Below are 25,450 nucleotides of genomic sequence, written 5' to 3' on the forward strand. Positions count from 1 at the left end.
TATGAAAAATTACACAATAATGTATTTTAGGTTTATTATAATGTATTATGTTATATTTTTGTTTTCTATCTTATTCCAGCAAAAATGGAGATTTTTGAGTAAAATTTAGAAATATAGGAAGAATGAAGTCACTATATAAAGACAATAAAATAAGTCAAATTACCACTACCTTGCTTAAATTACTTTTAATATTTTTATACAGTTTTGTGTACTGCTGGAACATATCTTTCTAAAATAGATAATCATTTATGTATTATTAAACTCTTAATTTACCTGTTAGTTGTATATAGAGTTCCTGTGTGACAAATGTTTTTCTTTCATCATTTGGAATATTTTAATTCACTGTTTTATGGCCTCCATGATCACTGATGAAAAATTAACTGTCATTAATCTTATTGAAGATTCCTTTTACATGATGAATCCCTTCTCTGTTGCTTATTCCAAGTTTCTCTCTTCATCTTTGGCTTACCTCTTTTTATAATGTATTTTTTTGAGTGGTTCTTTTTGAGTTTATCTAAGTTGGAGTTGACTGAGCTTCTTTTTTGTGTACATTAATATTTTTCACCTGATTTGAGAAATCAGGGGCCACTAGTTCTTTGAATATTCTTTGTCCCTTCTACCTACCTCCTCACTTTCTGATACTCCCATTATGTGTATGTTAATATGCTTGATAGTGCCCCTTAGGTCTATTAGATACTGTTTATTTTGCTCCATTCATGTTTCTTTCTCTTCCTTAGATGGTTTAATCTCAATAGATCTGTCTTCAAGTTCCTTGATTCTTTCTTCTGTCTTCCCATAACTGATGTGGAGCCACTTTAATGGATATTGTATTTCAATTGTGTTTTTCCTTATCCATTTAATTGTGTTTTTCAATACCAGAAATTCTATTTATTTCTTTTTAATAATTTTATGCCTTTTTTGATAGTCCATATTTAGTGAGACATTATTATAATACCCTCCTTCAGTTATTTATACATAACTCCTTTTAGCTCTTTAAAATTATTCAAAATATCTGATTTAAAGTATTTTTCTAGTAAATCCAATATCTAATCATCCTCAAAGACAGTTTCTGTTGACATTTTTCCTGTATATGGGTCATACTTTATGTCTTTTTCATGTCTCATAATTTTTTGAAAACTGAAACTAGTCACTCCAAGTAATACATGTGGTAACTCTGGAAATCACATACCCCTCCATCAAATATTATTGCTATTCATTGCAGTTACTATTCGTTTTGCAAATTTTTGACTGTTTCCCTGAAGTGTGTATTCTGTGTTGTATGTAGCCACTGACGTTGTGTGTTAATGAACAGAGTTCTTTAAATGCTTGGAATCAATAAGTTTCCCAGTTCTTTTTTTTTTTTAAGATTTTATTTATTTATTTGACAGAGAGATCACAAGTAGGCAGAGAGGCAGGCAGAGAGAGAAAGGGAAGTAGACTCCCCATTGAGCAGAGAGCCTGATGCGGGGCTCAACCCCAGGACCCTGATATCATGATCTGAGCTGAAGGCAGAGGCTTAACCCACTGAGACACCCAGGTGCCCCAAATTTCCCAGTTCTTGCTGAGAGTCTGTCTGTACCTTTTGGAGCATGACTTTGTCACTCATTCAGGCAGTTAACAACTGCACCTTTCCTTTATTTCTGCTTGCACAGAGCCTCAAGATCAATCAGAGGTGAGAGTTTAGGTCTTTCCTGAGTATGTGTACAGACTTGGGGATGCACTTAGTCTGATACATGTGTGTGGTCTGCCAGATTCCCAGAAATTGATCATAGCTTTTCAAAGCTCTGTATGAATATCTTGTTCCTCAGCTTTAAGTCTTTTTGTTGGTCTGCTGTTTGCCTCACAGTCATTTACTGCCCTAGACAACTCAAAATGCCTATAATTTCTAAAAACAAATGTCTTTAGAAAAAGGACTTTTTACACTGTGTAAAATGTGACTTAGGTCAATATGGACCTATTTTAGGAACAAAATAGGTCAGGTCATGACATTTCTTTGGAAATGAGATTTTGAAGATGTTCCAGCCATATTTTTTTCTTTTTCTGGAAGTTGTAGGTCTATTTGTATTCACTGAAAATTTGCGCTATTAGTTTTCAACTAATGGGAGAAAATACTGGAGTGAATTCAAGTTCCACAAAAATCATAATCTTTATCCAGATCAGTTATTTTTCTTGAATAAACACTCCCTCTAACACTGCAAACCATTTGTTAATTTCTAGGGATCTGAAAAAAAGTTGATTCTAACTTTTGGCAGTTCTCTTGTTGGCCTTATGTAGGGGATAATTTTTGGTGGTTCTTAATCTGATTTTAATTGATGTATTTTCATTTCTTGAGTTTTATATACCATGTATTTATAATCTTTTAATGTAATATTTAAAAATTTATCTTGCTATTCCTCCATTGACCCATGGGAATTTTAGAAGTATGCATACTTACACATTTCTACATATCTTTCTTGGTACTTATATTTAATTGATTTTGATCATATTCAGGTAGTGCATTTGACTTTACTATATGTGTTTCTCTATATATCTTGCAGTTTCGTGTAGTGTTTTATAGATGGTCAATTTATTTGTATTCTTCAAAATTTCTGTTTTCCACATTTTTTTTTCTTATAGGAATTCTATAGTTTGTGTCTGTTATCACAGCATCCTTCTGTGGGACATTTTGAGCTTTGTTTGTACTTTTCATTTTCATATCATATTTCATTATTAATTCTTATTTAAAGTAATAGAAGATATGTTTGCCAAACCTTCACTAGGTAATCATTATTTTTGTCTAAAAATTAGTGAGAAAATTTTAATATTTTTTTTCTCTGGAAGGCAAGCAGGCAACAATTTTCTCTTTTCCAGATCATTCCTAATTGCATTTACACACACAGGCGTATCAAGAAGACAATGCAAAGGTACTCAGTGTTAAAATAATGTGTACATAGACACCTGTGGATAGGGACAACCAACTACTTTCCATACATTGCATTTTCTTCTTGCCTGTCCTTATCCCTTCTCTCTCTCTCTCGTGAAAGCTGAACATGTTACATAACACAGTAGGCAGTCGATATTGAATTAAATATTAACTTTAGGTTTGGAGATGAACATAGCTTGTTGCTGGGACTTTGGCTTAAAATTTTCTGTTAATATAGTCAGAATATACATCTGTTTATGTATGTTTTTGCTATTGCTATTCTTAGTGTACTTACAACAGCTTCACATTGTTTTTAGCAATTACTTTTTGTTAAATTTTGTTAATTTTTGAGAGGAATCCTGTTCTGTATAGCTTTGTATTTTTCCACTTGACTGTTTTGGGATTTTTAGATAAAATCTGTCTCCTCCAAATCTTCCTGCTGTCTTTCCTGTTTGTTTGTTTGTTTGTTTGGTTGGTTGGTTTTTTTTTTTTTTTTTTTGGTACATTTTAGCGCAGGTCATAGATTTGGCATGGAGCAGAGAACAGAGGGATTCTCTGATATTTGGATTAAAACTCAATGTTAGGAAGGCACTGTGAACCTGAATTTGGGAACGTAGTCTTCACAAATGTCACCAACATTCTCCTCCAGATGTAATACTGGGTCTAACAGGTATTCCTTACTGTTCTTCCAGAATTAGACTTTTTTATTCATTTTCCTATCCTGGCTGTAGTTTTTATCAGTGCCTTCAAGACATAAATCTCTTTCCACTTTTTCTGATAGATTAAGGCTTTTGTGTAATAAAGGAGATAGAGAAGTTTGGGTAGTTCCTTCAGTGTCTGATGTTCCTCTGCACCAGCCAACACTATATATTTTTCAATATATGCTGTAATTTTTATTTTGAGTAACTTATGGAATTCCTGAAGAAAAAGCCTGTAAGAACCTGTGAAATCAAATATCTTTATGATTCCCAGAGACTTCATAGTTTAATGCTAGCCAAGCTTGGCCCTTAGAAGTTTAGCCAAAATTCCTAGTTGGATATTCTTCTTATCAGCTTACGTGGCTTTTGGTGTCATCAGAACCAGCTAAGCAAATACTTGATTTCTCGCCCTCCCTGCAGGCACATTTCTCTCTCCAGATTTTGGTAAATGGTTTAATCTGCAGTCTTAGTTTTTTGATGGGTTAAGTAAAAATCATTAATATGTACTTTGTTCAGGTTACACTCTGTTGTGCAACACTCATTTCTGATCTCTGATCTTAAACCAGATCATTAATACTGCAAGCAACTCTAACTACATACATTCGGCAATGTAAATAAAATGTGGCCATTATCTTAAAAACAATGCACTATCAAAACCCAACCAAGAGGGAATAGACAGTCCTGTAACCATTAAAAACCACTGAATTTTCAGTGAAGAATCTCTTAAACACAAAATCTCTCTGGTGTAGATGATTTTATGTAAAGTTTAGAATACCTGTTAAGAGAAGATAAAAGCCAATTCTGTACAATTTCTCCAACAAAAATGAGGAGGAGTGAACACTTTACAACTAACTCTGTGAGGACAATATTGTCCTGATACTAAAACTCTATACAGGCAGTATAAAACAAACAAACCCATTAACCATATGAATATAGATGTAAAAATTCTGCATAAAATACTGGCAAAAGTAATTGAGTAATTTATTAAAAAGATTGCACACCATGATTAAGCATTGTTTATCTAGCAATGGAGGTCTGGTTAAATATCTGAAAATATACCAAAATAATCTACCATATTACTGGGTTAGAGAAGAAAAGGTACACAATCTTCTCAATACAGAAATATAGGACAAAATTCAATTCAAAATTCATTTATTATATAAGGTCTTGGTGATGTTGGCAACTTGTAATGATAAAAAACAATCCTATAAAAACAGATACTGGTCTCTGGTTTACCCCATTCGACAAACAGCTGCATCTTCTGGTGTGCAGTGCCAGCCGTCATCAAAAGACATGATGGTGAAGGTCAGAGTGAATGGATTTGGCAATATTGGGTGCCTGGTCACCAGGGCTGCTTTTAACTCTGGAAAAGTGGATAGTGTGACCATCAATGACCCCTTCATTGACCTCAGCTACCTGGTCTACATGTTCCAGTATGATTCCACCCATGGCAAATTCCAGAACACAACCAAGGCAGAGAACAGGAAACTTGTCATCGATGCAAATTCCATCTCCCATCTTCCAGGAACAAGATCCTGCCAATGTCAAATGAGGTGATGCTGGTGCTGAGTATGTTGTGATCTTCACCACCATAGAAAAGGCTAGCACTCAACTGCAGGGTGGGGCCAAGAAGGTCATCATCTCTGCTTCTTCTGCTGATGCATTTTCATGATGAATGTGAACTATGAGAAATATGACAACTCCCTCAAAATTGTCAGCAATGCCTCCTGGACCACCAGCTGCTTGGTTCCTCTGGCCAAGGTCATCTGTGACAACTTTGATATTGTGGAGAGACTCTGACCACCATCCATGCCATCACTGCCACCAAGAAGACCATGGATTACCCCTCTGGGAAGCTGTGGAGTGACAGCCATGGAGCTGCCCAGAATATCATCCCTGCTTCCACTGACATTGCCAAGTCTGTAGGCAAGGTCATCCCTGAGCTGAATGGGAGGCTCACTGGCATGACCTTCCATGTTCCCATCCACAACATGTCTCTCATGGATCTGACCTTGAAGGGCTCCTTCAAGGTTTTCCTGGGCTACAATGAGAACCATATTGTCTCCTTCAACTTTAACAGTGACACTCACTCTTCTACCTTGGATGTTGGAGCTGACATTGCCCTCAAATACCGTTTTGTTAAACTCATTTTCTGGTATGACAATGAATTTTGCTACTGCAACTGGCTGATGGACCTTATGGTCCATATGGCCTCCAAGGAGTAAGAGCCTGCTGGCCTATCAGCCCCAGTGACAGCAAGAAGAAAGAGAGGCCCTCAGTTGCTGGGGAGTCTCTGCCCCAACTTATTCCCCAAAACACTGAGACTCTCCCAACCTCCACAGTTTTCACACCAGACTCTCAGAAGAAGTAGAGGGGACTGGGGAGCCCTCCTTGTCATGTATCATCAATAAGTTATACTGTACTCAGCCAAAAAAATTTAAAACACATATAGAAAATATAATACATAATGAAGAAAAACAGAGTACTTTTCTGTTAAGATTTGGTATAAGGTAAGGATGTGCACTCTCTCCAGCCTTATTTAATGCTGTTGGATTTCTAGACAGAATAATAAAGCAATAAAAGGCATAAAGATGAGAAAAGGAAACATAAGAATGCCTTTATGTGAAGATGACATAGTTATCTGCTTAGAAACCTCATGAAATATAGAAAATACCTGCTGGAACTAAGTGAAATCAACAATATCACAGAATACATTATCAAGATAAAAAATCAACCATTTCTACATATTAGCAATAAATATGTGGAAACTATAGGGAAAGTGTATGACATTTTCAATCACTGAAAGAATAAAATGGTATCTTAGTTTAGGCTGTTACAACAAATTACTGTAGACTAGTGGCTTAAAAAACAAATATTTATTTCTCATAGTTCTGGATACTGGAAGTCCAAAATCAGGGCATGTTCAGATTTTTGGTGAATGTCCTCTTCCTGGTACCTAGAGGACTTCTTCTTGCTGTATGGTGGAGAGACAACTAGCTAGCTCTCAGTCCTTTCTTATAAGGGCACTAATCCCATTTGTGAGGGCTCTAGCCTCCTGACCTAAATACCTTCCAAAGCCACCACATCCAAATGTAATTACATTGTGAGTGTTTCAACATATGAATTTGTGGGATGGGAACACAGACACTGCAGGTACATATATAGCAAAATATGTACAGGTTTTATATTTCGAAAAGTATAAAATGCTGATGTAATAAATCAAAGAAGACATCAATAAATGAAGAGACATACTATAGATTGGAAGACTCAGCATAATAAAGATTCCATTTTTCTCCAAATGAGTGTATAGGTTTAACATAATTCCTCCAAATCTTAGCAATAATTTTTATAGCTACATATAAACTTGGTCTAAAAGGTATATGGAAAGTCCAAGAAACTTGGATCAAGGAGGAAATATAGAAATTTTTTGAAATTTCTATAGGTAAAATGGAATTTCAGTATCTTAGAAATACAGCTCCTATAAAATTACCATTATAATGTTGTGATGATATAATAAATTGATGATATATAGCTGACTGACTTGACACAATCAACAATTATTACATCATACCAGATGGAACATACAGTCTATACTCTGAGAGTACAGAATTATTTCTGATATTGTGCATTTTGTTCTTTTTTGTGTTACCCATGTATTTAATAGCACCAAGTATGCTATTTGCCCAAATTTCTGTGTAGACTATGAATTCTCAAATATTTCTTATATTTTTCTGTGAATGAATTAAAGATTTCCAGTGCACCATGGTTGGTGTTACCGTAATCTTTAGGAGGACAGTGTGTGAAGTATTTTCCAATATGAACTGGTAATGTAGGTTTGTCATGAGATGAAGACATCAGAATGGTGTCTTTATATTCACTTTTTCATTCAGTATTAGTAGAGAGTACCTAAGCTCTTATATTACTCCAGCAAGCTCAATGGAACTCTTAAACCTGGAGTATGTTTTCAAATGAAATTTTCTTATTTGTAATTAATTTTTATATTTAATTCCTTATGAAATTTTTTATGTGTTCCCTTTCTATATATGTTGCTCTTTGTGCTTAACAAATTCAATACATACTAACATTTGATAAATCCTGTTTTTTTCCTTTCAGGAAACAATACTTTCAAAAATATTACCCCAATACCTAGAAATGCACATTATAGTGGAAAAAGCTTTGGTAAGTCAAACTTTTCCTTTCCTTCTTCCCTCTCTCATTCCTTTTATCTTCTTTTTCTTTCCTTGAACTCAAAGAAATATTTTTTTCTTAACTTCAAAAACATAATGTAATTTTTAAACCATTTCCAAGTAAAGATATTTTATTTTAGTTGTTAGTTACGACTAAAAGCCCAAACTAGCCTAGAATGCCTTACATTATCCTCCCAGCCCCCAAGCTCAACATAGCTCAAGTCTCTCTTTGACTTCACTTTCTAGCAGCCCTGAGTTTCCCTTAATCTGCTCTAATCTCTCTGGTCACATCACTTTTTAAAGCATGCCAGATAATTACCATACCAATTTACTTAATGTTTTCTAACTTTATTGAGAAATAATTAACAAATATAATAGTGTAAATATAAAGTGTTAAATGTGATGATTTGATAACCATTGTGGATTGACTGCCAAGACAGATAATTAACACATCTGTTACTTACATAGTTAACTTTGGTTTTGCAAATAGGAATTGCAAATTTTTCTTATTTTTTATGACTGATATTCCATTTTGTGTGTGTCTTCCTGTGTGTGTGTACATACAATAATCACATTTTTCTATCCATTCATCTATTGATGGACATTTTAGGTAATTTCCATATTTAATCTGTTATGAATAATGCTGCATTGAACATGAGAATGCAGATATCGCTGAGATACTGATTTTGTTTCCTCAGTATATATGCCCTGAAATGGAATTGCTGGATAAAATTGTAATTTTATTTATTTATTTTTATTTTTTATTTTTTGGTAGTTTTATTTTTAACTGTTAAGGAGCCATCATACTGCTTTCCATAATGGCTGAACCAATTTACATTCTCACCAACAGTGTAGAAGGATTTCCTATTCTTCACATCTTTGCCAACATTTGCAATCTCTTGACTTTTGGATAATAGATATTCCAAAAGGTGTATGGTACTATCTCATTGTGGTTTTGATTTGCATTACCTTGATGAATAGTGATGTTGAGCACCTTTTCATGTACCTGTTGATCATTTGTATGTTTTTTAAAAATATCTATTTGGTAGACATAATTTCTTTTGAATATCTACCTAGGAGTGAAATCGTTTTGTCATAGGGTTAGTATATGTTATTTTAGGAGATATTGAGAGTTTTCAAAAAATATTATAATAATTTGTTCTCCCATCAATGTATGAAAGATCCAAGTATTCCATATCCCCACAAAAAAATGCTATTAATAGTCTCTTTAAATTTTTGCTATTCTGGTATATGTGTAATGAGATCATATTGTGGTTTTTATTAGTATTTACCTGATGATTAAAGAGTTGCAAAACATTTGATACTGTTCCTGACTATTTGGATACTCTAAGAGAATATACACGTGTTTTCCATTTTATTTATTTATTTATTTTATTTGAGAAAGAGAGGGAGTATATGAGCAGGGGAAGAAGCAGAGAGAGAGACTCTTGAAATAGATTACCTTCTGAATGTGGAGCCCAACATGGGTCTCTATCCCACAACCCATGAGATCATGACCTGAGCCAAAACCGATAGCTGGACACTTAACCAGCTGAGTGACCCAGGCACTCCTCATTTTAACATTTTTATTAATGTTTTGTGGGATTTTGTATATTTTGAGTATGAATCTTTTGTCAGGTGGTATATCAGGGATATCTCTTTCCAGGTTGAGGCTTGTTCTTTTACTCTTCTAATGGTGTCTCTTAATGGGCATATTTTTTAATTTTTATGAATTTAAGTTCAGTATATGATTTTTATCATTATCTTTTCCATTTAAGAAATATTTTCTTGGAGTGCCTGGGTGGCTCAGTGGGTTAAAGCCTCTGCTTTCTGCTCAGCTCATGATCCCAGAGTCCTGGGATCGAGCCCTTCATCAGGCTCTCTGCTCAGCAGGGAGCCTGCTTCCTCCTCTCTCTCTCTGCCTGCCTTTCTGCCTACTTGTGATCTGTCTGTCAAATAAATAAATGTTTAAAAATCTTTTAAAAAAAGAAATATTTTCTTACTCCAAGGACATAAATATTTTTACCTTTTTTTGGAATTTATTTTTATTTACCTTTTCACATACAGTTTTATGGTCATCTCTAATTGACAAAATGTGTGGTGTGAAGTAGGGGTTAAAGTTTTTTTTTTCCATATTCATTTGCCACAACACTATTTCTAGAAAGACCTGTCTTATCTCATTCAATTGTGTTGGCAATTTTTAAAAAGTCAAGCAATGGTTACATGTGGCCTATTTCTCAAATCCCTGTCTTCTTTCCCCCCATTGGCTAATTTATATTTTGTTGAATCAATACTTCACTGTATTGATTACTAGAGCTTTATTACCATTTAAACTATTTGTTTAAATCCTCTTATTATTCTTCACCATTGTTTTGACTATTCTGGGTCTTTTTCCTTTAAACATATTTTAGAATTATTCTAAATTTACACACACACACACACACACACACACATACAAACACAGAATACAACCAAGATTTTGATTTGGGAATTGCATTGAATGCTTATATCTCTTTGGAGAGAATTGTCATCTTAACAGTATTGAGTCTTCCAATCTAATACACAAAAATCTTTACATTTTTTTGTTATTGTTAATACCTTTCACCAGTATTCTCTTGTTGTCTGGAATACCCTTTTTATTTTTATTGTTATGCATTTGATGGTCTATAATAATTATTTTACATTAACATTTCAATTTTTCTTGCTAGCTTATGGAAATACCATTGATATGTATGTATTCACCTTATATTCTGTGATCATACTTAATTTGTTAATTCTTTTGAAATTATTTTAGTTTCTTATATGAACAATGATACTTTTTTAAAAATTATTTTTATTAACATATAACGTATTATTTGTCCCAGGGGTACAAGTCTGTGAATCATCAGGCTTACACATTTCACAGCACTCACCATAGCCCACACCCTCCCCAATGTCCATAACTTAACCACTCTATTCATACCCCCCAACCCAGCAAGCCTCAGTTTTGTTTTATGAGATTAAGAGTTTTTTATGGTTTGTCTCCCTCCCAATCTCATTTTGTTTCATTTTTTCCTTCCCTACCCCCCATAACCTACTGCCCTGCCTCTCAAATTTCTCATATCAGAGAGATTGTATGATAATTGTCTTTCTCTGATTTACTTATTTTGCTCAGCATAATACCTTCTAGTTCCATCCAGGTTGCAAATGGCAAGATTTCATTTTTTTTTAAGATTTTTATTTATTTACTTGACAGAGACAGAGAGATCACAAGTAGGCAGAGAGGCAGGCAGAGAGAGAGGAGGAAGCAGGCTCCCTGCTGAGCAGAGAGCCCGATACGGGCTCGATCCCAGGACCCTGAGATCATGACCTGATCCGAAGGCAGAGGCTTTAACCCACTGAGCCACCCAGGTGCCCCAAGATTTCATTTTTTGATGACTGCATAGTATTCCATTGTATATATATGTACCACTTCTTTATCCATTCATCTGTTGATGGACATCTAGGTTCTTTCCATAGTTTAGCTAGTGGACATTGCTGCTATAAACACTTAGGTGCGTGTGCCCCTTTTGATCACTACATTTAAACATTGATGCTTTTAATTTCTCTTTTCTGATCTTAGATTTCCTTTTCTAGCTTTTGGGTTTTATTTATTTTTATTTATTTATTTACTTCTTTACTTGTACTTCCTTTTCTTGCTTTAGTGTCTTAGCTTGGCTCTCTAATACATAATATATATGAATGTATTGTGTATATTCCTAACTCCTCCCCCACCTTATAGAGTAGCTATTTATATACTCCTTAATTAGATTGTACTCATCTTTACAAATCATAGATTTTTTAAAACTTGATATTCTGTTTAGGATTTTAGGGTTCATGCTTAGGAAATAATAGTATGTAATGTCCTTCTTATAATGTTTTATTTCATTATATTAAGCATATGCAAACTTCATAAAATGAGTTATAATATTTTATTCAGAATTTATACATTATAAGTTTGATCTCTTCCATATGTATTTCGAAGCGTTCACATCTGAAGCCAAAGAGATCTTCAGCTTTCTTAGGGGAATATTTTTAAGTACCGATTTAATTTCTTTGGTGTGTATAAGGCAGTTTAGATTTCTTTATTTTGTTTCACTTTCTGTAAGTTAGGTTTTTAAAGAATTTTTTATATCATTTAAGTTTTCTTTTTATCTTTAAAAAGTTGGTAATGTAGTAGTGATATCACCATTTCTATTGCTCACCATTGCTATCAGTGATTTCTTTTTGTTCTTAAGTTTTTTAATGAAATCATCAAATATAAAAATTAACATTCCTACAAAACTACTTAATAGTATATATAGATTTTGTTTGAATTTTGATAGTTACCCCATAAATGTTGTTTTTCTTGCCCATCCTCCAATCTAGGATCCTACACTCCATTGAGTTGTAATGTCTTTATTCTCTTCTGATATGTTATGGTATTGTGGTCTTTCTGTGTGTTTCCTATACCTTGAAATCTTTCTTGTCTTTCCTGATACCTTTCTTGTATTGGAGAATACTATCCAGTTACCTTGCTGAACATACCTCAATATTTAAGCAGAAAATCAAAAAGGAAACAATGGCTTTGAATGACCACACTGAACCAGGTGGACTTAGCAGATATCTTCAGAACTATTCATCCTCAAACAGCAGAGTACACATTCTTCTTCAGGGCACATGGAACATTCTCCAAAATAGATCATATACTGGGTCACAAATCAGGTTTCAAGTGGTACAAAACATCGAGATCATACCATGCATATTTTCAGACCATAGTGCTATAAAACTACTGGTCAACTACAAGAAAAAATTTGGGAAGACTACAAATAGATGGAGGTTAAAGAACATCCTACTGAAGAATGAGTGAGTTAACCAGGAAATTAAAGAAGAAATGAAGAAATACAATACAATACAATAAAGAAGAAATACATGGAAGCAAATGGAAATGAAAACACAACAGTCTGAAACTTTTAGGATACAGCAAAAGCAGTCAAAAGAGGGAGAAATATAGCAATACAGGCTTTCCTTAAAAAACAAGAACAGTCTCAAATATACAATCTAACCTACACTGAAAGGAACATGAAAAGAATAACAAATAAATCCAAAGTCGGCTGAAGGAGGGTAATAATAAAGATTAGAGCAGATATCAATGATATGTAAACAAACAAACAAACAAAAGTCCAGAATGGATCAGTAATCTAGGAGCTGGTTCTTGAAATAATTAATAAAATTGATAAACCTCTAGTCAGATTTATAAAAAAGAAAATAGAAAGGAAGGACCCAAATAAATAAATTCATGAATGAAAGGGGAGAGATCACAACCAACAACAAAGAAATACAATCATAAGAGAATATTGTGAAAAATCTTCCAAAAATTGCATAATTGGGAAGAAATAGGTTAGTTACTATAAATATATAAATTACCAAAATTGAAACAGGATGAAAAGAAAATTTGAACAGTTGCATAACCAGCAAAAAAATTGAAACAGTAATCAAAAATCTCCCAACAGGGGGCGCCTGGGTGGCTCAGTGGTTAAACCTCTGCCTTCCGCTCAGGTCATGATCTCAGGGTCCTAGGATCAAGGCCCGCATTGGGATCTCGGCGGGGAGCCTGCTTCCCCTCTCTCTCTGCCTACTTGTGATCTCTCCGTCTCTCTCTGTCAAATAAATAAATAAAACTCTTTAAAAAAAAAAAATCTCCCAACAGGGTCCAGGGCCAGATGGCCTCCCAGCAGAATTCTGCCAAACATTTAAAGAAACAATAACACTTATTCTTCAGAAGCTGTTTCAAAAGTGGAAATGGAAGGAAAACTTCCAAATTCACTCTATGATACCAGCATTTCCTTGATCCCCAAATCAGACAAAGACCTGCAACAAAAAGAATTACAGACCAATATCTCTGACGAACATAGATGCCAAAATTCTCCTCAAGATACTAGCTAATAGGTCCAACAGTACATTAAAAGGATTATTCACATGACCAAATGGGATTTATTCCTGGGCTCCAAGCATGATTCAACACCCAGAAATCAATCAATGTGATACATCACATTAATTAAAGAAAGGACAAGAACCATATGAGTCTCTCAATAGATGCAGAAAAAGCATTTCACAAAATACAGTATCTTTTTTGATAAAAACTCTCTGCAGTGTTGTTATAGAGAAAACACACCTCAACATCACAAAAAGAACGTATGATGAGCTAATATCATCCCCAATGGGGAAAAACTGAGAGCTTTTCCTCTATGTTCAGAACCAAGACAGGGATGTCCACTGTCACCTTTGTTTTTTAACATAGCACTGGAACTATGTTCCAGTTGCCTCAGCAACCAGACAACAGAAGGGCATAAAATCTATCCAAATCATCAAGGAAGGAATCAAATTTCCACTCTTTGTAGATGACATGATACTCTGTAGAAAACCCAGAAGACTCCACCAAAAATTTGCTGGAACTGATACACAAATTCAGTAAAGTTACAGACTACAAAATTAACACACAGAAATATGTTGCATTTCTATACACTAATAATGAAGCTATAGAAAGAGAAATCAAAGAATCAATTCCATTTACAATTGCACCAAAAATCATAAAATAGCTATGAATAAATGTAACTATTTATTTACAGAGATAACTGTTCTACAGAGAACAGTTATCTCTGTAGAAACAGAGAACTATTTATTTACAGAGAAAAGATCTGTACTCTGAAAACTATAGAACACTTACGAAAGATAGTGAAGAGGAATGGGAAAACACTCCATGCTAATGGATTGGAAAAACAAATATTGTTAAAACTTCTATACTATCCAAAGCTATCTATACATTTATTACAATCAGCATCACAACACCACCAAATCAAATAATCCTAAAATATGGGTGGAACCCCAAAAGACCCTGAATAGACAAAGCAAACTTCAAAAAGAAAAGCAGAGCTGTAGGCATCACAATTCCTCATTTCAAAGTATAATAACAAAGCTCTAGTCATCAAGACAGCATGGTACTGGCACAGAAACAGACACATAGATGAATGGAACAGAATAGAAAACCCAGAAATGTATCCTCAATGCTATAGTGAACTAATCATCAACAAATCAGTAAAGAATATTCTATCAAAAAAAGATAGTCTCTTCAACAAATCATATTGGGCAAACTGGATAGCAAAACTCAAAAGAATGAGACCGGACCACTTTCTATACTATCCATAAAAATAAATTCAGAATTTGTGAAAGACCCAAATGTGAGACAGGAAACCATCAAAATCATAGAGGGGAACACAGGCAACAACCTCTTTGACATTGGCTGTAGCAACTTTTTACTGGATACATCTCTGGAGGCAAGGGAAACAAAAGCAAAAATTAACCATTTGGACTTCACCAAGATAAAAAAAAAACTTCTGTGTAGTGAAAGAAACATTAAACAAAACTTAAAGGCAACCTATGGAATGGAAGAAGATATTTTCAAGTGACATATCTGATAAAAAGTTAGTATCCAAAATATGTAAAAATATATCAAACTCAACAACCAAAAACCAAATAATCCATTTAAGAAATGGTCAGAAGACATGAATAGACATCTTCCCAAAGAAGATAGGCAGATGGCTAACAAACAGATAAAAAGATGCTAAATATCACTCATCACCAGAGAAATAGAAATCAAAATCATGATATCACCTTACACCTGTCGGAATGGCTAAAATTAACAACACAGGAAGCAACAGGTATTGGTGAGGAAGTGGAGAAAAGGCAAAACTCTCACACCATTGGTGGCAAACTGTAAGAGCCTATTAACTTTAGAGAACAAACTGAAGATTGATGGGTGGGGGGATGGGCTATATTGGGGTTAGGTATTAAGAAGGAAACTTAACTGTGATGAGCACTGACTGCTATATATAATTGATGAATCACTAAATTCTACTCCTGAAACAAATATTACAGAGTATGTTAACCAACTAGAATTTAAAACAAAACTTGATACTTACAGAAGATAAAAAAAATTAAAAATATTGGCATACTGTCTTGCATGCAACACTGGGTGTTAAATGCAAACAATGAATCGTGGAACACTACATCAAAAACTAATGACTAACATAACATAAAAATATATTGGCAAAAATGTTTTAATAGTCAATTACTAGCCTTTCATTATCTTGTAGGATGTGTATTTTGGCCTCATTTATGCTTGATATTGGTAATTTATATCATATCTCAATTTTCTTGATAGTACTTTTAAGGGTATCAATTATACCCATCTTTTCAAAGAATCTTTATTTTTATTACTTTATTTTTATGTTTATTTCCTAATTTATTGCTTTCTTTTCTAAAATTTTTTTTCAGTGATCCAAAATTCATTGTTTATGTGCCATACCTAGTGCTCCATGTAATATGTGCCCTCCATAATACCCACCACCAGGCTCACACCACCTCCAACCCATCCTTCCAAAACCCTTTTTGTTTCTCAGAGCCCACAGTCTCTCATGGCTGTCTCTCCCTCCGATTTCCCCCAACTCACTTCTCTCCATCTCCAAATGGTTTCTGTGTTATTCATTATGCTCCACAAGTAAGTGCAACCATTATGAGAATTGACTCTCTCTGCTTGAATTATTTCACTCAGCAAAATCTCTTCCAGTCCCATCCATGTTGATACAAAAGTTGGATATTCAACCTTTCTGCCGGAAGCATAATAACTCCATTGTATACATGGACCATATCTTCTTTATTCATTTGTCCATTGAAGGGCATCTTGGCTCTTTCCACAGTTTGATGACTATGAACATTAGGGTAGAGATGGCCCTTCTTTTAACTATATCTGTATCTTTGGGGGCAAATACCCAGTAGTGCAATTGCAGGGTCATAGGGAAGCTCTATTTTTAATTTCTTAAAGAATCTCCACACTGTTTTCCAAAGTGGCTGCACCAACTTGCATCCCCCCCAAACAGTGTAAGAGGATTCTCCTTTCTCCACATCTTCTCCAACATGCTGTTTATTGTCTTGTTAATTTTGGCCATTCTAACTGATGTAAGGTGGTATCTCAATGTGGTTTTCATTTGAATCTCCCTGATGGCTAATGATGATGAACATATTTCCATGTGTTAGCCATTTATATGTCTTCATTGGAGAAGTGTCTGTTCATGTCTTCTGCCCATTTTTTTGACATGATTATCTGTTCTGTGTTTTGAGTTTGAGGAATTCTTTATAGATCTTGGATATCAGCCCTTTGTCTGTAGTTTCACTTGTGAATATTTTCTCCCATTCTGTGGGTTGCCTCTTTGTTTTGTTGACTGTTTCCTTTGCTGTGCAGAAGCTTTTGATCTTGACAAAGTCCCAAAAGTTCATTTTTGCTTTTGTTTCCTTTGCCTTTGGAAACATATCTTGAAAGAAGTTACTGTAACTAATGTCAAAGAAGTTACTGCCTATGTTCTCCTCTAGGATTCTGATGGATTCCTGCCTCATGTTGAGATCTTTTATCCATTTTGAGTTTATATTTGTGTAAGAGAATGCTTAAGTTTCATTCTTCTATTCATAGCTGCCCAATTTTCTCAGTACCATTTATTGAAGAGACTATCTTTTTTTTTTCCACTGGATATTTTTTCCTGCTTTTTCAAACATTAGTTGACCATAGAGTTGTGGGTCCATATCTGGGCTCTCAACTCTATTCCACTGGTCTATGTGTCTGTTTTGTGCCAGTACCATGCTGTCTTGGTGATCACAGCTTTGTAGTGAAGCTTGAAATCCAGCAATGTGATGCTCCCACCTTTTTCTTTTTCAACAGTTCCTTAGCAATTCAGGGTCTTTCCTGATTCCATGCAAATTTTAGGATTGTTCCAGCACTTTGAAAAATGCTGGTGGAATTTTGATCAGGATGGCATTGAAAGTATAGATTGCTTCTGGGCAGTATCGACATTTTAAGTGTTTATTCTTCTGATCCATGAGCATGGAATGCTTTTCTGTCTTTTTATGTCTTCTTCAATTTCTTTCATGAATGTTCCATAGTTACTTGAGTACAGATCCTTTACCTTTTTGGTTAGGTTCTTCCCAGATGTTATGGTTCTTGGTGCTATAGTAAATGGAATCGATTCTCTCATTTCCCTTTCTGTATTTTCAATCTTCATGTGTAAAAAAGCAACTGATTTCTGTACATTGATCTTGTACCCTGCCACATTACTGAATTACTGAATGAAATCTAGTAGTTTGGGGGTGGAGTCTTTTGGGCTTTCCATATTAAGTATCATGTCATCTGTGAAGAGAGAGAGTTTGACTTCTTTTTTGCCAATCTGAATACACTTTATTTCTCTTTGTTGTCTAATTGCTGCTGCTAGGACTTCTAATACTATGTTGAACAACAGTGGTGAGAGTGGGCATCCTTGTGTTCCTGATCTCAGAAGGAAGGCTGTCAACTTTTTCCCATTGAGGATGATATTCGATGTCGTTTTTTTCATAGATAGATTTTATGAAGTTGAGGAATGTTCCCTCTACCCCTATACTTTGAAGCATTTTAATCAGGAACAGATGCTGGATTTTGTCAGATGCTTTTTCTGCATCAATTGAGAGGACCATCTGGTTCTTCTCTCTTCTCTTACTGATTTGTTCTATCACAAATTGTTCTATCACAAATTCATTGATTTGCAAATGTTGAACCACCCTTGCATCCTATGGATAAATCCCACCTGGTCATGGTGTATAATCTTTTTAATGTACAGTTTGATCTTATTAGCTAGGATCTTGTTGAGAATCTTGGCATACATATTCATCAGGGATATTTGTCTAAAATTCTCCTTTTTGGTGGGGTCTTTGCCTGGTTTGGGGATCAGGGTAATGCTGACTTCATATAAAGAGTATGAAAGTTTTCCTTCTGTTTCAGTGTTTTGAAATAGCTTCAGGAGAATAGGATTATTTCTTCTTTGAATGTTTGGTAGATTTCCCCAGGGAATCCATCAGGTCCTGAGCTCTTGTTTTTTGGGAGGTTTTTGATCACTGCTTCAATCTTGTTACTAGATATTGGTCTATTCAGGTTGTCAATTTCTTCCTGATTCAGTTTTGGAAGTTTGTAGGTTTTCAGGAATGCATCTCATTCATCTAGGTTGCTTAACTTATTGGCATATAACTGTTGATAATAATTTCTTTCTTTTTTTTTTTAAAGATTTTATTTATTTATTTGACAGAGAGAGATCACAAGTAGGCAGAGAGGCAGGCAGAGAGAGAGAGGAGGAATCAGGCTCCCTGCCGAGCAGAGAGCCCGATGCGGGACTCGATCCCAGGACCCTGAGATCATGACCTGAGCCGAAGGCAGCGGCTTAACCCACTGAGCCACCCAGGTGCCCTGATAATAATTTCTGATGATTGTTTCTATTTCCTTGGTGCTGTGATCTCTCCCTTTTCATTCATAATTTTGTTAATTTGGGTCTTCTCTACTTTTTTTGGATTAGTTTGGTCAGTGGTTTTTCAATCTTATTGATTCTTTAAAAAAAAAACAGCTTCTCGTTTCGTTGATATGTTCTACTGTATCCCTAGTTTCTATCTCATTCATCTCTGCTCTAATCTTGATTAGATTCTTGTGTGGGGGGTTGGCTTAGTTTGTTGTTTCTCCAGTTCTTTGAGGTCTATAGAGAGCTGCTGTATTCAGGATTTTTCCTTTTTTTTGAGAGAGGCTTGAGTGGCTATATATTTTCCCCTTATTACTGCCTTTGCTGTATCCCATAGGTTTGGGGCTGATATGTTTTCATTCTCATTGGTTTTTATGAATTTTTTAAGTTCTTCTTAGATTTCCTGATTGACCCAAACATTCTTGAGTAGGACAGTCTTTAGCTTCCAAGTATTTGTGTTCCATCCAAACTTTGTCTTGTGATTGAGTTCCAGTTTCAAAGCATTGCAGTCTAAGAATAAGCAGGGAATAATATCAATCTTTTGGTATCAGTTGAGTCCTTTTTGTGACCTAGTATGTGGTCTATTATGGAGAAAGTTCCATGTGTGCTTGAGAAAAATGAGTATTCTGTTGTTTTAGGGTGGAATGTTCTGTATATATCTATGAGGTCCATCTGGTCCAATGTGTCATTCAGTGCTCTTGTTTCTTTATTGATTTCATGCTTGGATGATCTATTACTGAGAGTGGTGTGTTAAGATCCCCTAAAAGTAATGTATTCATATTGATATGACTCTTTTTCTTGGTTAACAGTTGTCTTAAGTAGTTGGTTGCTCCTATATTGGGGGCATAAATATTTACAAACTGATAGAGGAAAAGGATCAGGAGGAGGCCTGGAACAAACAGCTTAGAAGCCATAAAACAGAATTATGGAAATTAAATGATGACATGAAATGTTCCAATATCAGAATTACTTGGATCCCTGAGGGTGAGGAGAAAGAAAGAAGACTAGAGGATATAGATGAACAAATTCTCCATGAAAATTTTCCCAATCTGGGGAACAGAACAAGCATTCATGTCCTAGAGGTAGAAAGAACACCCCCATGATGAATGAATCTAGAAAGACTTCAAGGCACTTGATTGAAGACTGTCAAATCATAATTTTAGACAAGAACTTTTGAGAGCAACTCTGAGGAAGAGATTCCTTACATAAAGAGGAAGGTCCATCAGAATAATGTCAGACCTGCCCATAGAAACATGGAAAGCCAGAAAGGGCTGGTAAGACATGTTCAGGGCACTAAATGCGAAGAACATGCAATCAAGAATACTTTATCCAGCAAGACTGACATTCAAAATGGATACAGAGATAAAGAGCTTCCAAGACTGGCAAGGTTTAAAAGAGTATATTACCACCAAGCCAGCACTACAAGAAATATTAAGGGGGGTCCTATAAGAGAGGAAAAAAAAAAGAATATCATTGGACAGAAATTTACAGAGACCATCTATAGAAACAAGAACTTCACAGTCAACACGATGTCAATAAAAACATATTTTTCAATAATCACTCTCAACGTGAATGGCCTAAATACTCCCATAAAGTGGCACAGGGTTGCAGATTGGATAAAACGACAGGACCTGTCCATATGTTGTCTACAAGAGACCCATTTTGAACTTAAGGATACATCCAGACTGAAAGTGAAGGGATATAGAAGCATCTTTCATGCCAATAGGCCTCAAAATAAAGCTAGAGTAGTGATTCTCATATCAGATAAATTAGATTTTAAACTAAAGGCTGTAGTCAGACATAAAGTCTGTCCACTACCTTATTCCTAAAGGGTCTATACACCAGGAAGATCTAACAATTTATTGCTTTCTCATCTTTTCTTTGTTGTTTCATCCCTTTTAGTTTCTTTCATTTGAATATCACTGATTTTATGCATTTTTTAAATTTTCTAGTATATACACTGTTAAAATATATTTCTAGTCAATGAGTAACTAATACAAGGGCTTTTGTTTGTTTTTAGCAACTCAAGTTTTGATAAGTCTGATTTGTATCATCATTTCAGTTTTTCTAAATCATTTTCTAATTTGTGTGTGTGTGTGTGTGTCTGTGTCTGTGTATGTGACCCTTGGGTAATTTAGAATTGTGCTGGTTAGATTAAAAATATTTGGGGATTTTCAAGTTATATTTTAGTTGCTCATATCTAGGTTTTTGTTTTTTCCATATTGGTAAAAGAGCACAATCTGAATGACGTAAAATTTTGGAAATCTATTGTGATTTCCCTTGTGGCCCAGTATATGGTCAATTTTGTAAATGGTCCACATGCATTTGGAAAGGATTTATTACATTCTGCCCTTGTTAGATGCAGTACTCTTTGTATATTAATGAGTCAAATATTTTAATTGCATTGTTCAGATCTTCTTTTTTTTATTTTAATATAATATTGGTTTTAATAAATGATGATACAAATATTAAACCATTCCATGAGCGTCATGCCAATTAAACAAAAGATAAGTTCAATAAATCTGTATCTTTTCTTTATGTTGGAAACTTAGATTAAAATCTTAGTTATAGAGGAAGACAACTTTGAGATTGTAGATATAGCTTGTTCATTCTCAAAAACAAAAAAGGAAGAAATGAAACAATATTCAATAATCAGACAAACAGCCTCCTCTCTCAAGCATATAATTTAAATTTATTCAAATTTAAGTGATGTAGTGATTTAATAAGCTATGAATATATTGCAAATATTTATAATATTGAAGTGAGCTTTGGAAACAACCAAAAGAAAAAAAAAAAAAACACCAAAAGAAAAAGTGAAACCAGTGCATCTCATGAGTAGAAGGAAAGCAAATAAAAAGTGCTAATGATTTTAGAACATCTTGATGGTAGTATCTACTGTTGTGCAACTCATTCAGCAGAAAAATGCAGAGTTAAAATCACTAAGGATTTTTAAATATGAAGATGGGACATGAATTCACCATTGATTTAGTATATGAGATCAAAAGGATCGGTGGAATTTATGATATATCTAAAATATTTTAAATAACATTAGTTTTTAAAAATTTTTTTTATTTTTTATAAATATATACTTTTATCCCCAGGGGTACAGGTCTGTGAATCGCCAGGTTTACACACTTCACAGCACTCACCAAAGCACATACCCTCCCCAATGTCCATAACCCCACCCCCCTTTTCCCAAGCCCCCTCCCCCCAGCAACCCTCAGTTTGTTTTGTGAGATTAAGAGTCACTTATGGTTTGTCTCCCTCCCAATCCCCCCTCCCAATCCCATCTTGTTTCATTGATTCTTCTCCTACCCACTTAAGCCCCCATGTTGCATCACCACTTCCTCATATCAGGGAGATCATATGATAGTTGTCTTTCTCTGCTTGACTTATTTCGCTAAGCATGATACGCTCTAGTTCCATCCATATTGTCACAAATGGCAAGATTTCATTTCTTTTGATGGCTGCATAGTATTCCATTGTGTATATATACCACTTCTTCTTGATCCATTCATCTGTTGATGGACATCTAGGTTCTTTCCATAGTTTGGCTATTGTGGACATTGCTGCTATAAACATTCGGGTGCACAAGCCCCTTTGGATCACTACGTTTGTATCTTTAGGGTAAATACCCAGTAGTGCAATTGCTGGGTCATAGGGCAGTTCTATCTTCAACATTTTGAGGAACCTTCATGCTGTTTTCCAGAGTGGTTGCACCAGCTTGCATTCCCACCAACAGTGTAGGAGGGTTCCCCTTTCTCCGCATCCTCGCCAGCATCTGTCATTTCCTGACTTGTTGATTTTAGCCATTCTGACTGGTGTGAAGTGATATCTCATTGTGGTTTTGATTTGTATTTCACTGATGCCGAGTGATATGGAGCACTTTTTCATGTGTCTGTTGGCCATCTGGAAGTCTTCTTTGCAGAAATGTCTGTTCATGTCCTCTGCCCATTTCTTGATTGGATTATTTGTTCTTTGGGTGTTGAGTTTGCTAAGTTCTTTATAGATTTTGGACACTAGTCCTTTATCTGATATGTCGTTTGCAAATATCTTCTCCCATTTTGTCAGTTGTCTTTTGATTTTGTTAACTGTTTCCTTTGCTGTGAAAAAGCTTTTGATCTTGATGAAATCCCAATAGTTCATTTTTGCCCTTGTGTCCCTTGCCTTTGGTGATGTTCCTAGGAAGAGGTTGCTGCGACTGAGGTCGAAGAGGTTGCTGCCTGTGTTCTCCTCAAGGATTTTGATGGATTCCTTTCTCACATTGAGGCCCTTCATCCAGTTTGAGTCTATTTTTCATGTGTGGTGTAAGGAAATGGTCCAATTTCATTTTTCTGCACGTGGCTGTCCAATTTTCCCAACACCATTTATTAAAGAAGCTGTCTATTTTCCATTGAACATTCTTTCCTGCTTTGTCGAAGATTAGTTGAACATAGAGGTGAGGGTCTATTTCTGGGCTCTCTATTCTGTTCCATTGATCTATGTGTCTGTTTTTGTGCCAGTACCATGCTGTCTTGATGATGACAGCTTTGTAATAGAGCTTGAAGTCCGAAATTGTGATGCCACCAACTTTGGCTTTCTTTTTCAATATCCCTTTGGCTATTCGAGGTCTTTTCTGGTTCCATATAAATTTTAGGATTATTTGTTCCATTTCTTTGAATAAGATGGATGGTACTTTGATAGGAATTGCATTAAATGTGTAGATTGCTTTAGGTAACATAGACATTTTCACAATATTTGTTCTTCCAATCCAGGAGCATGGAACATTTTTCCATTTCTTTGTGTCTTCATCAATTTCTTTAATGAGTACTTTATAGTTTTCTGAGTATAGATTCTGTGCCTCTTTGGTTAGGTTTATTCCTAGGTATCTTATGGTTTTGGGTGCAATTGTAAATGGGATTGACTCCTTAATTTCTCTTTCTTCTGTCTTGTTGTTGGTGTAGAGAAATGCAACTGATTTCTGTGCATTGATTTTATATCCTGACACTTTACTGAATTCCTGTACAAGTTCTAGCAGTTTTGGAGTGGAGTCTTTTGGGTTTTCCACATATAGTATCATATCATCTGCGAAGAGTGATAGTTTGACTTCTTCTTTGCCAATTTGGATACCTTTAATTTCCTTTTGTTGTCTGATTGCTAGGCTAGGACTTCTAGTACTATGTTGAATAGCAGTGGTGATAATGGACATCCCTGCCGTGTTCCTGACCTTAGCGGAAAAGTTTTCAGTTTTTCTCTATTGAGAATGATATTTGCAGTGGGTTTTTCATAGATGGTTTTGATGGTACTGAGGTATGTGCCCTCTATCCCTGCACTTTGAAGAGTTTTGATCAGGAAGGGATGCTGTACTTTGTCAAATGCTTTTTCAGCATCTATTGAGAGTATCATATGGTTCTTGTTCTTTCTTTTATTGATGTGTTGTATCACATTGACTGATTAGCAGATTTTGAAACAATCTTGCAGCCCTGGAATAAACCCCACTTGGTCGTGGTGAATAATCCTTTTAATGTACTGTTGAATCCTATTGGCTAGTATTTTGGTGAGAATTTTCGCATCTGTGTTCATCAGGGATATTAGTCTATAGCTCTCTTTTTTGACAGGATCCTTGTCTGGTTTTGGGATCAAGGTGATGCTGGCCTCATAAAATGAGTTTGGAAGTTTTCCTTCCATTTCTATTTTTTGGAACAGTTTCAGGAGAATAGGAATAGGTTCTTCTTTTAATGTTTGGTAGAATTCCCCCGGGAAGCCGTCTGGCCCTGGGCTTTTGTTTGTTTGGAGATTTTTAATGACTGTTTCAATCTCCTTACTGGTGTTGGGTCTGTTCAGGCTTGCTATTTCTTCCTGGTTCAGTTGTGGTAGTTTATATGTTTCTAGGAATGCATTCATTTCTTCCAGATTGTCAAATTTGTTGGCATAGAGTTGCTCATAGTATGTTCTTATAATAGTTTGTATTTCTTTGGTGTTAGTTGTGATCTTTCCTCTTTCATTCATGATTTTATTTATTTGGGTCCTTTCTCTTTTCTTTTTGATAAGTCTGGCCAGGTCTTTATCAATTTTATTAATTCTTTCAAAGAACCAGCTCCTCGTTTCGTTATTTGTTCTATTGTATTTTTGGTTTCTATTTCATTGATTTCTGCTCTGATCTTTATGATTTCTCTTCTCCTGCTGGGCTTAGGGTTTCTTTCTTGTTCTTTCTCCAGCTCCTTTAGGTATAGGGTTAGGTTGTGTACCTTAGACCTTTCTTGTTTCTTGAGAAAAGCTTGCACCACTATATATTTTCCTCTCAGACTGCCTTTGCTGTGTCCCACA

At 35.1% G+C, this 25,450-nt stretch overlaps 1 protein-coding gene and 1 pseudogene across 1 annotated transcript in view; both read left to right on the top strand.

Annotated features, from left to right (window-relative positions):
• The window catches only part of ADAM18 (ADAM metallopeptidase domain 18), a 199,631-nt gene that overhangs the window by 30,905 nt on the left and 143,276 nt on the right, over nt 1–25,450 (top strand). Inside the window, exon 5 of the mRNA XM_044226000.1 lies at nt 7,714–7,779. Coding sequence (XP_044081935.1) covers nt 7,714–7,779 — 66 coding nt within the window. The remainder of the gene's footprint in view (nt 1–7,713; nt 7,780–25,450) is intronic.
• Nucleotides 4,897–5,825, top strand: LOC122889869 (annotated as a pseudogene).

The sequence above is a fragment of the Neovison vison genome, chromosome 11 (genome assembly GCF_020171115.1).
Source record: "Neovison vison isolate M4711 chromosome 11, ASM_NN_V1, whole genome shotgun sequence".
Taxonomy (NCBI): Eukaryota; Metazoa; Chordata; class Mammalia; order Carnivora; family Mustelidae; genus Neogale; species Neogale vison.